At 35.9% G+C, this 12,803-nt stretch overlaps 1 protein-coding gene across 1 annotated transcript; it reads right to left on the bottom strand.

The window, feature by feature from the left end:
• Nucleotides 1–331: 331 nt before the first annotated feature.
• Nucleotides 332–9,529, bottom strand: CUNH2orf69 (chromosome unknown C2orf69 homolog). The gene is made up of 2 exons (XM_046447316.2): nt 9,098–9,529; nt 332–3,952 (listed from the first exon to the last, which is right to left on the bottom strand). The coding sequence occupies exons 1-2, from the start codon at nt 9,428–9,430 to the stop codon at nt 3,125–3,127; spliced, it is 1,161 nt and encodes a 386-aa protein (XP_046303272.1). The 5' UTR covers nt 9,431–9,529; the 3' UTR covers nt 332–3,124.
• Between the last annotated feature and the right edge of the window lie 3,274 nt (nt 9,530–12,803).

Here is a 12,803-nt window from a genome sequence, read left to right as displayed (position 1 = left end):
CCTAGTAACAAGGTTTTTCTCTCACCTATAAAAAGTTTTAACAGATATCCAAGATGAATGAATCAGAGTTTAATAACAACAAAGAAAAAAGTATTGGAAGTCAGAAAGCAGGTCTGGATAGAATTGGAACTGTGCTGCATGCGTCCTTCCTCTGGTGCTAATAGATATGGTCAGAAGGAACTAACACAGATAAGCAGTCAGGCATACATCTCTGGTGTTGCGTGTCTAGTTTCGAGCATACATGCCATGAGTGCTGGGGCGTCTTAAATATATCCATAAGTGGAAACTAAAATGACCTCCCTAAGGAACTGCCTATTATGCTGGGCCTCTCTGCCCTTGTATAGAGCAACTAGACTTAGAAATTAAGCTATTTATATCTCATCCTCTAAGGCATGTTTTTCTTAAAGACCCTCAAATGAAAATAAAACACACTAGTTTATGACTACTACCTTTTGTTATATATCTCTCTCTTTATATCCATTCTAGATTTCATCTATTACATATTTCCATAGTAACACACTGGGACTTTGTGCTATATCCTTATGGTCTAGACTCTGTTTGCTCTTGGTGGATGCCCAGACATTGGTGCATGAATGAAATGAGAACTGGATCATACTACATAAATTCTAAGAAACTCTGAAGGAGCTAAAATACAGATACCTGAAATGATGAGCAAAGAAAAGGAAGAACTTAAAAGAGACTTAGTGCTCTAAAAAATGCAACAGAAAAAAAAATGGATAGAATGCAAATTTTTATGGAGTAATTTAAAAAGGAGAATGGTTCTGTTTTTACAGAAAAGATTTTTCAGAGTTGCTCACTCAAAAAATCATGGAGGTTAATGAAAGCATATATAGAAACCAAAACTGGCAAGATAGAGATAAAGCTTCCATTCATTCAAATGATATGAAGTTTTAACAATGTTGACAACATAAAGCACATCAAAACACACTTCTGTAGATTATTAATTTTAATACAATTATACATTCATGCTGTGGTGGTAACAACTTTCACATTATTTGTAGGACTACTTTTCTCAATTGACTCTTTCATCACAAAGGCACAATCCAAGAGGATATACTAACATTTACAATAACAGTTCTAAATGTGGAGAAAGGACCAATCTAAAGGGTCAAACAAATGTTTGTATATGGATCACCTAGAATATATTTCACTTCTGAAAATATTTTTACTTTTCAATATTGTCTCACTTTGATGTGATAGCAGTTTTAGGTACCCAGTGGGTCATTCTTAATATCTCCTCCATTTGATATATAACAATTATAATTAAGCATTCATGTGACTGGATAGGTGAATTCAGATTCAAATATTTCATATTTTTAAAATGAATTTGTCTATTAAAAGTCCTATTTTTCCAGTTTAGTTAAACCTGTGAAAAGAAAAGCCTTTTCTTTGTCCCTTCTTAGCTCATTTCAGTAACTCAGCTATTTTATTAGATACAAGTGAATTTAACAAAAGAATTATTAAATTGAAAAAAGCCACCCAATCATGGTGCTTTAAGGCAGGTAACACATAAAATATTAGAATCTATTCAACTTGTTTCTGTGATAGAAATTTTTGGTCTGGAAAGAAGGTATTTTAAAAATTTAGATACTACTCTTGTACAGTTAATAGAATTATGTTTGTTTTAAAGTATCTGGTTAAGAATCCTTTCTCATGAGTCTCTATTTGGAATGTATTTACAGAGTAATTAAGATGTAATTCTGGGAAGAAATCAATAAATAAACATTTTTGCCTTATATTGTTTAATAAATTTAGGTCCTCTGGGTCATTAAGATAGTCATCTTTAGCATTTTACTTTTTTCAGTCCTAAAGCAGCATGTTACTTCCCTGCTTAGTTATTTCATGACCTGCAAAAGCATTATTAATAAACTATAAAAAAGTAACTGGTCAGCTTTTATAATCACACAGCCATATTCCAATGTTGGTTAAAATTCATTAGATCTTGGTTTCTCAAAATGTATTTATCTAGGTCAAGAAAAACGGGCAGAAGGAAATTTCACCCAAATTATGTAGTAGTGTTAAGCAAATTCAGTTTTTGAGCCAAAATTAAATCATTTGTGTCTTCAAACTTTCCCTTGTAATTTTTCTTATAGCAATGTAATTTTGCATTTTGGCCAAAGAGAGCTATTTTCTTTTGGCAGACAAAATCATGTTTCTGGAGAAACACTGATTTAGATCTATGGAATCTGTTTCCTTTTCAATAGAGCAGCTGATAGAGTATTATATATTTATTTTACCTAAGTTGATCTCTTTCAAAATACTAACATAATGAAAATTTGAAATCTACTCTGTAGTATATTTTTATCAAATATATATATATATATACATATATTTTTATATATATATATAATTATATATTTATATATATAATTATATATATATAATTATATTCAATTTAAACCAATTTTCAAAAACAACTGTATTTTGGCCAATATTTAAGAAAGCCCAAAACAGTCAATTAAAAACTGTCAATTAAAAATTAAGCCACAGTGCATAAGTGTAAAGCTTAAAAAATCAGCTTTATGCTATTACACATTCTTGGAGAACTGGAAATATATTTGACTCTCAAGAAAAAAAAAACTTGTTGTACATTAAGAATGAATTCATAAGTTTATAAAACGTAAGAGGCAGGATTGTTACTCCAAAATGATGGAAAACATCAGGGTGCTTTTGCTTTGTCTGAAGAGAAATGAAGTGCTTCCACTCAAGTTTTCAGTGCCAAAATAGCTAACTGCTGTTATAATGTCACCAAATTTAGTTTGAAACATTACTCAAAGAATCAACTATTTCCAACAATAGCAATTTTAGTTGTCATTAACCTTCATTTTTAAGGGTCCTATATTTTCTCATAGAATTATCACAAACCACCTTTTTAGATTTCAAATTAACTAATCTAACCCAATCCAAATTAAAAACTGTTCACAATCACAAGCAAGGAATACTATTGCATATTACACCCATATTTTAGGAATGTGTGCTTCTCCCTAACCCCCAGACTGACAATGCATTTATGAATTGCATCTTACATGTCATTATCTGAATTTACAGCACTCAAAGTGCATATGCTTTTCCTCTAAACAAGTACATTAATATTCTTGTAGTCTCAAAATACCTCATGAACCCTGAAGTGATTCTCTATAGAAGGAGCTTCCTTTGTAAAATGAATTTGACTAGTCACCTGCATACCAAAATCCTCAAGTATCTGAACAAATTTCTTATGCTCCTTTCCAATCCAAGATCTCATTGGATCATGTACTTGGTAAGGTGTTACGTGGGTGTGAACAATAATCCCTGTTTGTGCAAATTCTTTCAAGACTTCTGGATATGTAACCCATGTATTGCTTCCTCCAGAATGACCACCATCCAGCCAATACATCGTTCTTATGCTTTTGATGAAACCATCTATGTTCTTGTCTTTCTTGGCTTCTTTCAATTCAAAAAGCAACTGATTCAAAACGACACAACCTTTACTGAATCCAATCAAAGTAAAAGATGCACCATTTAGTGATGGTGGATTAAAACTCGGGGCAGACTCATCAGATTTTTCACAGGTCCTCTCTTTTTCTCCCTGGCAACCATTACTAGTAGTAGGAGAAGAATTAGATCTACAGTTAGATGTTTTGGAGTCCTTATTCCAAACATTGCCATTCTTCGATAGCAAACCATTCTGACTTAAGTTAAAAGCATTAACCAATAACATATAAAGGTGCTTAAAAGCTCCAAAGTCAGTACTGTGTTCTGGGGCACCAAACATGTTGCTTTTCACAAAATTGTCATAGCAGCTGAATTTGTGCAAATGCATTCGGGAACACTTTATCACCCAAATATAACTATTGGGGAACCGGTGGGCTAAAATGGTGGCAACGTTTTCTAGACTCCAGTTTTCCCACTGGTAATTCTCAGGATGACGAGTCATAATTTCATGGTAATTCTGAAAAGTAAGAAAGATGAAATAAGCATTAAATATATATTGACATAAAATTATTTCCACAAAATAGTTTCCCATCTTTGTGGAGGAAATCAAGAGGTTACAATGACCTATGGCTAATGTTCTAGAAATGAAAACAATTTGTCTTTACTTTTCTGATTATAAGATTTTGAAAAAAATAAGTCTCAAATCTATTTAAGAGAAAGGGTAATTGAATAGTAATTTTAAAAAATAACTGAGAAGGATATGTTTACTACATTTTATTTAGTATACATATGATCCAATTTCCTAATAAATGAACTGAAAATATAAATTTGGTTCATTACACAGACTTTTTGTATGTGAATACCCAAATTTAAATGAACTGAAACTACAATTAAGAGTTTAGTTTCTTTTCAATTTCAAGTGGTTAATAGCCACAAGTGATTAGAAAGGGGTAACTGCTAATACTAAGTGGCTAGTGGCTATCATACTGGACAAGACATATTAAATGGTGGTAAGTGCAACAGAAATGAAAGTAGAGGAATAGGAGGGTAGAAAATCAATATTTAACACAGAATGATCAGGAGCTGCTTCTCCAATAAGATGACTGTTAAGAAAGAATTGAGGGAATGTGCCCCATGCATAGTTCAGGCAGAGGGAAGTACAGCTGCAAAAGGCCATCTGGTAAAGACATGTGGGATAAAAGCAAGACAAAGCCATGAGGACATTGTGGCTCTAGTAAACAGGAGCAAAAGTGATCACAAGGAAGGCACAAAGATGTGAGGACTTGGCATCTGCTCTGAAAGGTTTTGGAGCAGTGGACTGATTCAGTCTATATTTTGAAAGGATTACTCTGCCTCCTCTGTGTAAAGGGGCAAGAGCTGAAGGAGGGAGACAGAGAATCCCCATGAGAAGGTGGTTTGAAATAGAGTGGTAGTAGATACAGAGGTGCTGAGAAATGTTCAGACTGTGAATTATTTTAAAAGTGGAATCAATAGGATTTGTTAAGGGACTGAATATACAATTTATGGGAAAGAAATAAGATAAATAGTACTGCAATGCTACCATTTTTGTTTTCTAAAAAAATGCAAAAAACATCTCTGGAAGGACAGAGATTTAAAAGTAAGAGTGGTAGCCCTGGGGAAGAGAAATGGGAGACTAGAGGGACCCTCCATCCGTACCCATCCTTAATGCTAATGTTTATCTGCATTAATATTTTAAAAATCTTTGCTACTATGATAAAAATGATGTCTTAGTTTTGATTAAATTTGCATGTTTTGATTCCTAATTGGGGTTTTGTTTATTAGCAATTTTCATTTGTTAATTCTCTATTCATGTCCTTTGATACTTTTCCCACTGGTATGCTCAACTCCTTCATAATAGTTTTATTCCATTAATATCAGTAGTTTTCCATATATATGTGTGTGTGTGTATATATATATATATATATTTTTTTTCCATTAAAAAGAATTTACTGAAGAATATTCCATTGTGTATGTATACCCCATTTTCTTTATCCATTCATCTACTGAAGGGCATGTAGGTTGGTTCCACAGTTTAGCTATTGTGAATTGAGCTGCTATAAACATTGATGTGGCTTCGTCACTGCAGTATGTTGTTTTTAAGTCCTTTGGATATAGACTGAGGAGTGGGATAGCCTGGTCAAATGGTGGTTCCATTCCCAGTTTTCTAAGGAATCTTCCATATATATTTTAAAAATTTATTCTCAGAAGATTGTATCATTTGACTTTTCTATGAATTTTGCTCTTACCTTCTGTATATTCATATTTATGATATACACAATTATCATAAAATCATAGGCACTTAGATCTGGAAAGGCTTATCTAAATTCTTTTTATAGTTAAGGAATCTGATATCCTAGGAACTATACAGTTACTATATTTATTACATATTTATTTAATGAACCAAAATGAACCCAGATTTTATGACTGTCACTTTAGATTCTACCACATAGAAGGTACTATAAATTGAAATGGTGTCTCCCTGGATTAGCCCCAGGTTATATGATTAGAAAGGGGTAAATGCTAATACTAAGGAACTATGTGTACTAAAATGAAAAGAATGGGATTGTTACTGTCAAACCCCAGATCTAAGAACAATGGATAAGTTCTTCCATATTCTGAAAAGAGGCACCAGGCATTCCTATAGGACTTGCTAACAGACAGCCAAAATTGCTTCTGCAGCCCAGGCTATTACCTATTGCCAACCTGCATACAGAGAAGGGCTTTCTTTGGAGAGGATATTCATCCTAGTTGGGAATGTGATGCACTTACTATCCTTGTAGGAGTAAACCATGAAGGCCATGCTTCTCCTCATCCCCAGTGAGGCAGGCAACGAGAGAACCTCTGGATATAGACTGAGGAGTGGGATAGCCTGGTCAAATGGTGGTTCCATTCCCAGTTTTCTAAGGAATCTTCCATATATATTTTAAAAATTTATTCTCAGAAGATTGTATCATTTGACTTTTCTATGAATTTTGCTCTTACCTTCTGTATATTCAGATTTATGATATACACAATTATCACAAAATCATAGGCACTTTGCTACTATGATAAAAATAATGTCTGGGAGATCTCTGGGAGAGATTAAGAGGTGCTTACTCCAGTTAGATGCTTGCTGACTTGCAAAGACTTACAGAACCACCACATCACTGCCATTGAATTAAGAGTTAAAGGATTTTCTGAAAAACTTGAACATGTCTCTGAGAGTCCAGAAACCTTCATAAAGATTTAAACTGGGTGGTCTACCCTTACAGCAGAGTGAGGAGAACCACCTTAAGGTATAAGCTACAATTCCATCAAAAATGCATCAAGAGAGCATTTTTGCTGGCATAAAGTGCACATCCCAAGTAAGCAAGCTAGAGTGACCAGAACAGGATCCAACCTAAAAGGGCTGCCTGATAGAGCACAGAAAGCCCCAGGGTACATGGCTAGGGCACACTGCTTAGGACATGGACATCTACATATCCTACTCTTTAGCAAAGCAAAATTTTTAAAGTTAAAATTGGAATTTATCCAGTTATGAAAGGATTAACAAGTCATATATCCATACATAGTAATAGTCTGGATTTGTAGATGGATTAGAAAATGAGGTATGAAAGAAAGATCTAAAGGATGCCTTGAGCAACTGAAAAGGTAATTTCCAACTAGAATAAGGAAGATTGTACTGAGGTAAATATCCAGTGATTTTAGTTTGAGATATCTATTAAATACCCAAAAGGAAATAACTGCATGCAATTGGCAAGCTTAAAGTTCAGGAATATGTTTAGGCCAGATACACAAATGTCAAGGGTTGTCTTGGTGTAGGTGATAAGTAAGAACACAAGACTGAGAGATCACTAGGGGAGTGAAGATAGAGGAAAAAGTACAAGAATGAAACACTAGGGTATTCAAATAATTTAAAAAGTGCCCAGAAGGATGAGAAGGGACTGGAACTTATTAGGTAATAACATATTTAATCTCCATTAACTCTATAAACTATTACTCTCATTTTATAGCTGAAGTAGCTGAAATATTGAGAGATTTAAGAATTGCCAGAGATTTCATAGCTAAAATATAGAGAATTTGGGTTCAAATCTAGGCAATTTGACCTCAAAGCCTATTTCTCTTCTAGAAGACCTAATGTTTGTAGAATACTCCATGCAATGCACAAACTAAGTGTATCACTATACAAAAATCTAATGGAATCTGAGACTACATAAAGAAAAGATGTTCAGATGAAACTACCTGTAGAACTCTTTAAAACTCATCTGAAGACTTATATTCTCTCTGGTACCCTTTAAAAACAAGAAATGCTTAATAAACATTAATTATCATTCCCATTATCATCATTGCTATAGGCATGCCTGCAGTAGTTGGTCACAAATCTCTGGAAATCAGTGTCAGAAATACCAAATGCTGTTTTCCCAACCAGACTACAAAGGAATCAAATTGTAAATTTTCTCATAAATCTAAATACTAGTTTTTCATAGGCCAGATACACAAATGTCAAGGGTTGTCTTGGTGTAGGTAATAAGTAAGAACACAAGACTGAGAGATCATTAGGGGAGTGAAGATAGAGGAGAAAATACAATGTATGCAACTGGCAAGCCTAAAGTTCAGGAATATGTTTAGTCAACCAAACGAGTCTCGTATTTTGAGGGCAAGGGAAAACACTACATATATTTTACCGTTATTTGACTCATGGGTGGAAGTTAAATATATTGTGTTAAAGCATCAATTTCAAAAACAAGAATATTGTTTCATGGCATAAAAAACCCATCTAGCTATATTTTAGCTTTACCTGTCTACTAGTGCTAACAGAACTTTGTGATGATAGAAAGTTTCATATTCTATGGAAATAGTGCCTATCTGCACTGTCCAATACAGTACACACCTGCCACCTCTAGTAACTGAGCACTTGCAGTGCAACTAGGATGACTGACAAACTGGATTTTTACTTAATAATTTTACTTAATTACAGCTAATGTGTTAGACAGTGCAGTTCTGGATTAACACCCAGCTTCCAAGACAGCATAACCATGAATATTTGCCTGCAGCTATCGAAGTAATAATAAAGACAAGCCTGCAGCTATAAAATTAATAATAAACATAAAAAACAAAAAGAAAATTTAGGTGAACATCAAAATATGGACATACTTAGCAATTACTGTCCCTTTTCTTCCACCATCATCCAACATTTTTAGGATTATTGTGTCATGCCTTTGTAATGGGTTTTTTGTTTGCCTGTTTTAAAATTGCCATCAGCGTTTCCTAAACATTATGTTCTGGTGCTGAGTTAATCTAAAAGCCATCTCTCTGTCTCCTGCCTAACACACATACACACTCACACACCACAGTGTCTTCTAAGAAACCAAGTTAAAAATGAGCATACATTACACGTCTCATTCCCTGTACATCTCAAATTCCACCCTGTGATGCCTGGATTGACAGCTGGCTCTTTAGCAATGGTCCCTCCAAGGACAATTCCCCCTGGGTTTCCATGGGAAAGGGGTCAGGGGTGTAGAAGGGACGATTTGGGATTTCATGAAATAACGGAAGCATGAGCCCAACTGTGGGTGTGTTCAGGAAGGGAAGAAACCGGGCAACAGCCACAAGAGAACCCAGTGAATCCATAGGGGGAAACAGGTGCCTAGGCCCCAATTACCTGTACATCCCCGGGAAAATAGAGGACGTGATGCTGGGGCGGCGGTTGCGGTTCCTCCTTTGCCGGGTCCCTAGGGAGGTCCTGCCGTTCTGATCCCTCTCTCACTGCCGCCAGCAGGAGCACCTCGTTAGTGCGCTGCGGGTCGGCTCCTGGCACAGTGGACAACTGCAGGCACTGCTGGCGGCGTCCCTCGACCGCGGAGGAGCATCGTGCACCACTGCTGCCGCCCGGGTTCATGGTTCTGGCCTGCAGGCAGGACAAGGCGTCTCCGATTCCGAGCTGCGGCAGCAGGAGGAGCAGCGGCGGGGACCGCAGGAACCTGAACCCCCACATGGGTCGCCGCCACTAGAGCGGTTCCGAGGTGGGGGTGATCTGGGGGCGGGACTTCGGCAAGCAGCCCAACGGCCAGCGGGAGTGGCCGAGGAGGTAGCCGGCGCCGGACGACAATGACGTCAGGGGCTGATATCAGCGCGCAGCGTGCGTAAGGAAAGGAGGGGTGTGCGCGAACCTGAGCTCGAGTTCTGGAGGGGGGTGATGGCAGGGCGGGGCCGGAGGGGGAACGTTTGTGATTGGTGAAGTGAGTCGCAACCGGGAAGTTCGAATGGAAGACTGGGAAAGAGCCGGAGAAGAGTGAAGGCGCGAGAAAAGAACCAAGCGCCCTAAGCCAGAGTGGGCGGCAGTTATGGCGCCTGCGCAACAGCTGGGTGGGCCTTTTAATCCGGTAGTACGTAAAGTTTTGAGTACAGCGTGCTTCGCGTTTCAATAGGTTCACTATTCAGGTGAGATTTATCTAGTCGTTCGAACCTTAAGAGGAAAGCAGCCCAAAGGCATAAGTAGAGTAATTCAGCCGCGAGAAGAGAAAAAAGTGAAAGTCTTTTTCGTGGCCTGCATGAAGGGAATCTCTTATCTCGTACCTTGAGTTTCCATTAGTTAGATGTACAAAAATTTCAAGTTTCATGGGGAATTTGTGGTTAGAGAAGTCTAGCGCATCGCTGGTTGGTATCAGGGTGCAGGGCACGTGGCCAAGAACGGGAAAGAGCAGACAAGGCATTACTTTTTGGCACATTTCTTGTGGGTGATGTTTGCAGCTAATGGAATTTGATATTTTAGTATTTAAAAAAACACACACACACACAATTTGAACAGTGTAGGAAAAATGTGGGTGACCAGTTATCTTATGGCCAGTTGTGCAGGAATAGAATTTAGCAAAATTTGTTAGGCAGGGAAGGAAGACGTGGGCGGATCCAGTATTCTAACTTGCTTGTGAGGCAAGGCACTGTAAAGAAGTCTCTGAGAGAATTAGTGAAAATTATGAAAATTAGAGCCAACATTTACTGAGGGTTTACTATAGTCAAAGAATCTAAGCATTTTGTATATAACTGAGTCAACATATGTGTATACTTAAGCACGCATAACTGTTTTCTGTGTTCCATTTATAAAACGAATATTAAATAGCTTGAAGTAGGGACACAGTGAACAAATAATAAAACCTAACTTCTTTATATAGTTACTTCGTGGTTGCATAGAGGTGTAATATGCCTGTCTACTCCTATCTAAATTATTGAAGTCCACCTGACACCATAACAATATAATAAATAAATTATTCAATTACTAAATCTGCTTTCTAAAAATAATTGGTTAAAAAGAAGTAGCAGTTAATTGTACAATTAGTATATAACCACATTAAGGCAACCAGCCTTCATTCTTGTTTTGAAAATTGCATGCAAATTACTTCCCTCTCATTAAGGAGAGAATCTCTAAAATATAATCTGAAAGTCCAAACATGACCATGCATTGCTAATGCAACTTTTCTCTTGATTTTGAGGTCTTATTTTTCCATTGAACTTTTTAATAAAATCTCTCCTTATTGAAGGGGAGGGGAACTCTTGTGTTTGTAAAGAAAATTAATTGCAATAAATATTAAATACTAAAAAGTTTTCTCAGTATATGTAAGACAATTGAGGCCATTGAGAAACAAGTAAAAATTTAAAAAGCAGAGTAAAGAAACAGAGGGGCTGGGATTGTGGCTGAGTGGTAGAACGCTCATCTAGCACGTGCAAGACCCTCAGCACCACATAAAAATAAATAAATAAAATAAAGGTATTATGTCCAACTACTTCTAAAGAAATAAATGTTTTTCTTTTTACAAAAGAAATAGATTGAAATAAAACAAGGTTTTTCCCACAAAGATTTATACAGTCCTACAGGAGATACTTCTCAGAGAAACTAACACCTGTCTCAATCATTTTGAGGTATATATGTTATTTATGGTAAGTCATTGACACTCAGTTCCTTTTTATAGGTCTCCTTGATATTACTATATTTTTTACTTTCTCTCTCCCTCCTCTCTGTCTTCCAAGAGACCAATTTTTGTTGATCTCTACTTTTCTAACAACCCTGAGCACAGATGGACCATCACTTTCCCACTTTTATTGTCTCTCAAAGCTAGGCTTTTCAAAGCCGCAAGAGGTCTTAACATGTACAAAGTTACTATAACCAGTTTGTGAATTTTCCCCTTTTTTCTAGCTGGTAGGGATATAGGAATGTTGTTAGTTATAGTGCCCAAAAGGCTACAGCTCATCTCTGTCCTCTTGTCATTTCTCAAAGGATCCTATAGAGCTCTAAGAACTTTTATTTTGCCTTTTAATATAAAAGAGGAAAAAAAATTGCAAAAATTTGGAAGGAAGCTGAAAAAGACTAATATACATTGGAAAGGACACCTATTAAAAGCACAAAATTCCATATTTACAGAAGTCAGGTCTATATTATAAAAGGTAAAAATAGCCATGTGTAGTATAGAGCCAATGGGCAATAGTAGAAGGCAAAAAATCCAGTATTTACAGAATTCAGGTTTTTACCACAAATAGTAAAAATAGCCATATGTAGTACAATAGAAATTTATACAAATTGACAAAGTGATATGTCATATTTGAAAAAGTCACTATTCACTAATACCATTTGTGAAATGAAGGCAGCACTTTCCAACCCTTTAAATTTTTTTCAAGAGAAATCAGATACAGAGATTTTTATGTGTCATTTGCCAACTTATAAATGTAGACAACTAATTAAATTTGTTTATTAAATGTATCCAATTAAATGTATGCATAGGTAAGATTTGTCCTACAGGGTACAAATGTACAAGTTCTCTTCTAAAAGATAAAATGAATGGATACAGGAAAGCAGAGAATTGGGGGTGGGGGAGACAAGACAAAAGTCCTTATATGTGGTTTCCTATAAAAAATTACTAGGGAAGAAAATGAAAGAAAAAAGGATTTCAAATTCTTTTATGGTGTTTGACTTGGATCCCATTTGATTTTCTTGTGGACATTCCACCAAGTATTTTAATTCTTTTCAATTCTTGGTTTTAAACAGGTATTTGGGACTCATTGTGTGTGTGTGTGTGTGTGTTTTAATAACCCTCTGTGCTAAAACTAGACCTTGAGAGTAACAGGCTTCAAATGAGGTATATGACTCTAATATATAATTTTGCCCCAAAATGCTTAATTAAAAAAATTAGACAATAAATAAAGCCATTTGGCAATTTAAAGTCTTAATTTGAGAGACTAGTTTCACTGAGATCTTTCTGCCATTCTATCAAGGCCTTATAGATTATCTTTAACATTCAGTGAATCCTCAGATGCAATGATTAGCTAACAATACTTGCATACACTGTACTTTACTTACTGTTAAAGCGTAAGAGAAATAT

The sequence above is a fragment of the Marmota monax genome, unplaced genomic scaffold, assembly GCF_021218885.2.
Source record: "Marmota monax isolate L192 unplaced genomic scaffold, Marmota_monax_Labrador192_F-V1.1 WCK01_AAM20220418_F8-fsc00007, whole genome shotgun sequence".
NCBI classification, from domain to species: Eukaryota; Metazoa; Chordata; class Mammalia; order Rodentia; family Sciuridae; genus Marmota; species Marmota monax.
This window is presented reverse-complemented; position numbering and strand designations above follow the sequence as displayed.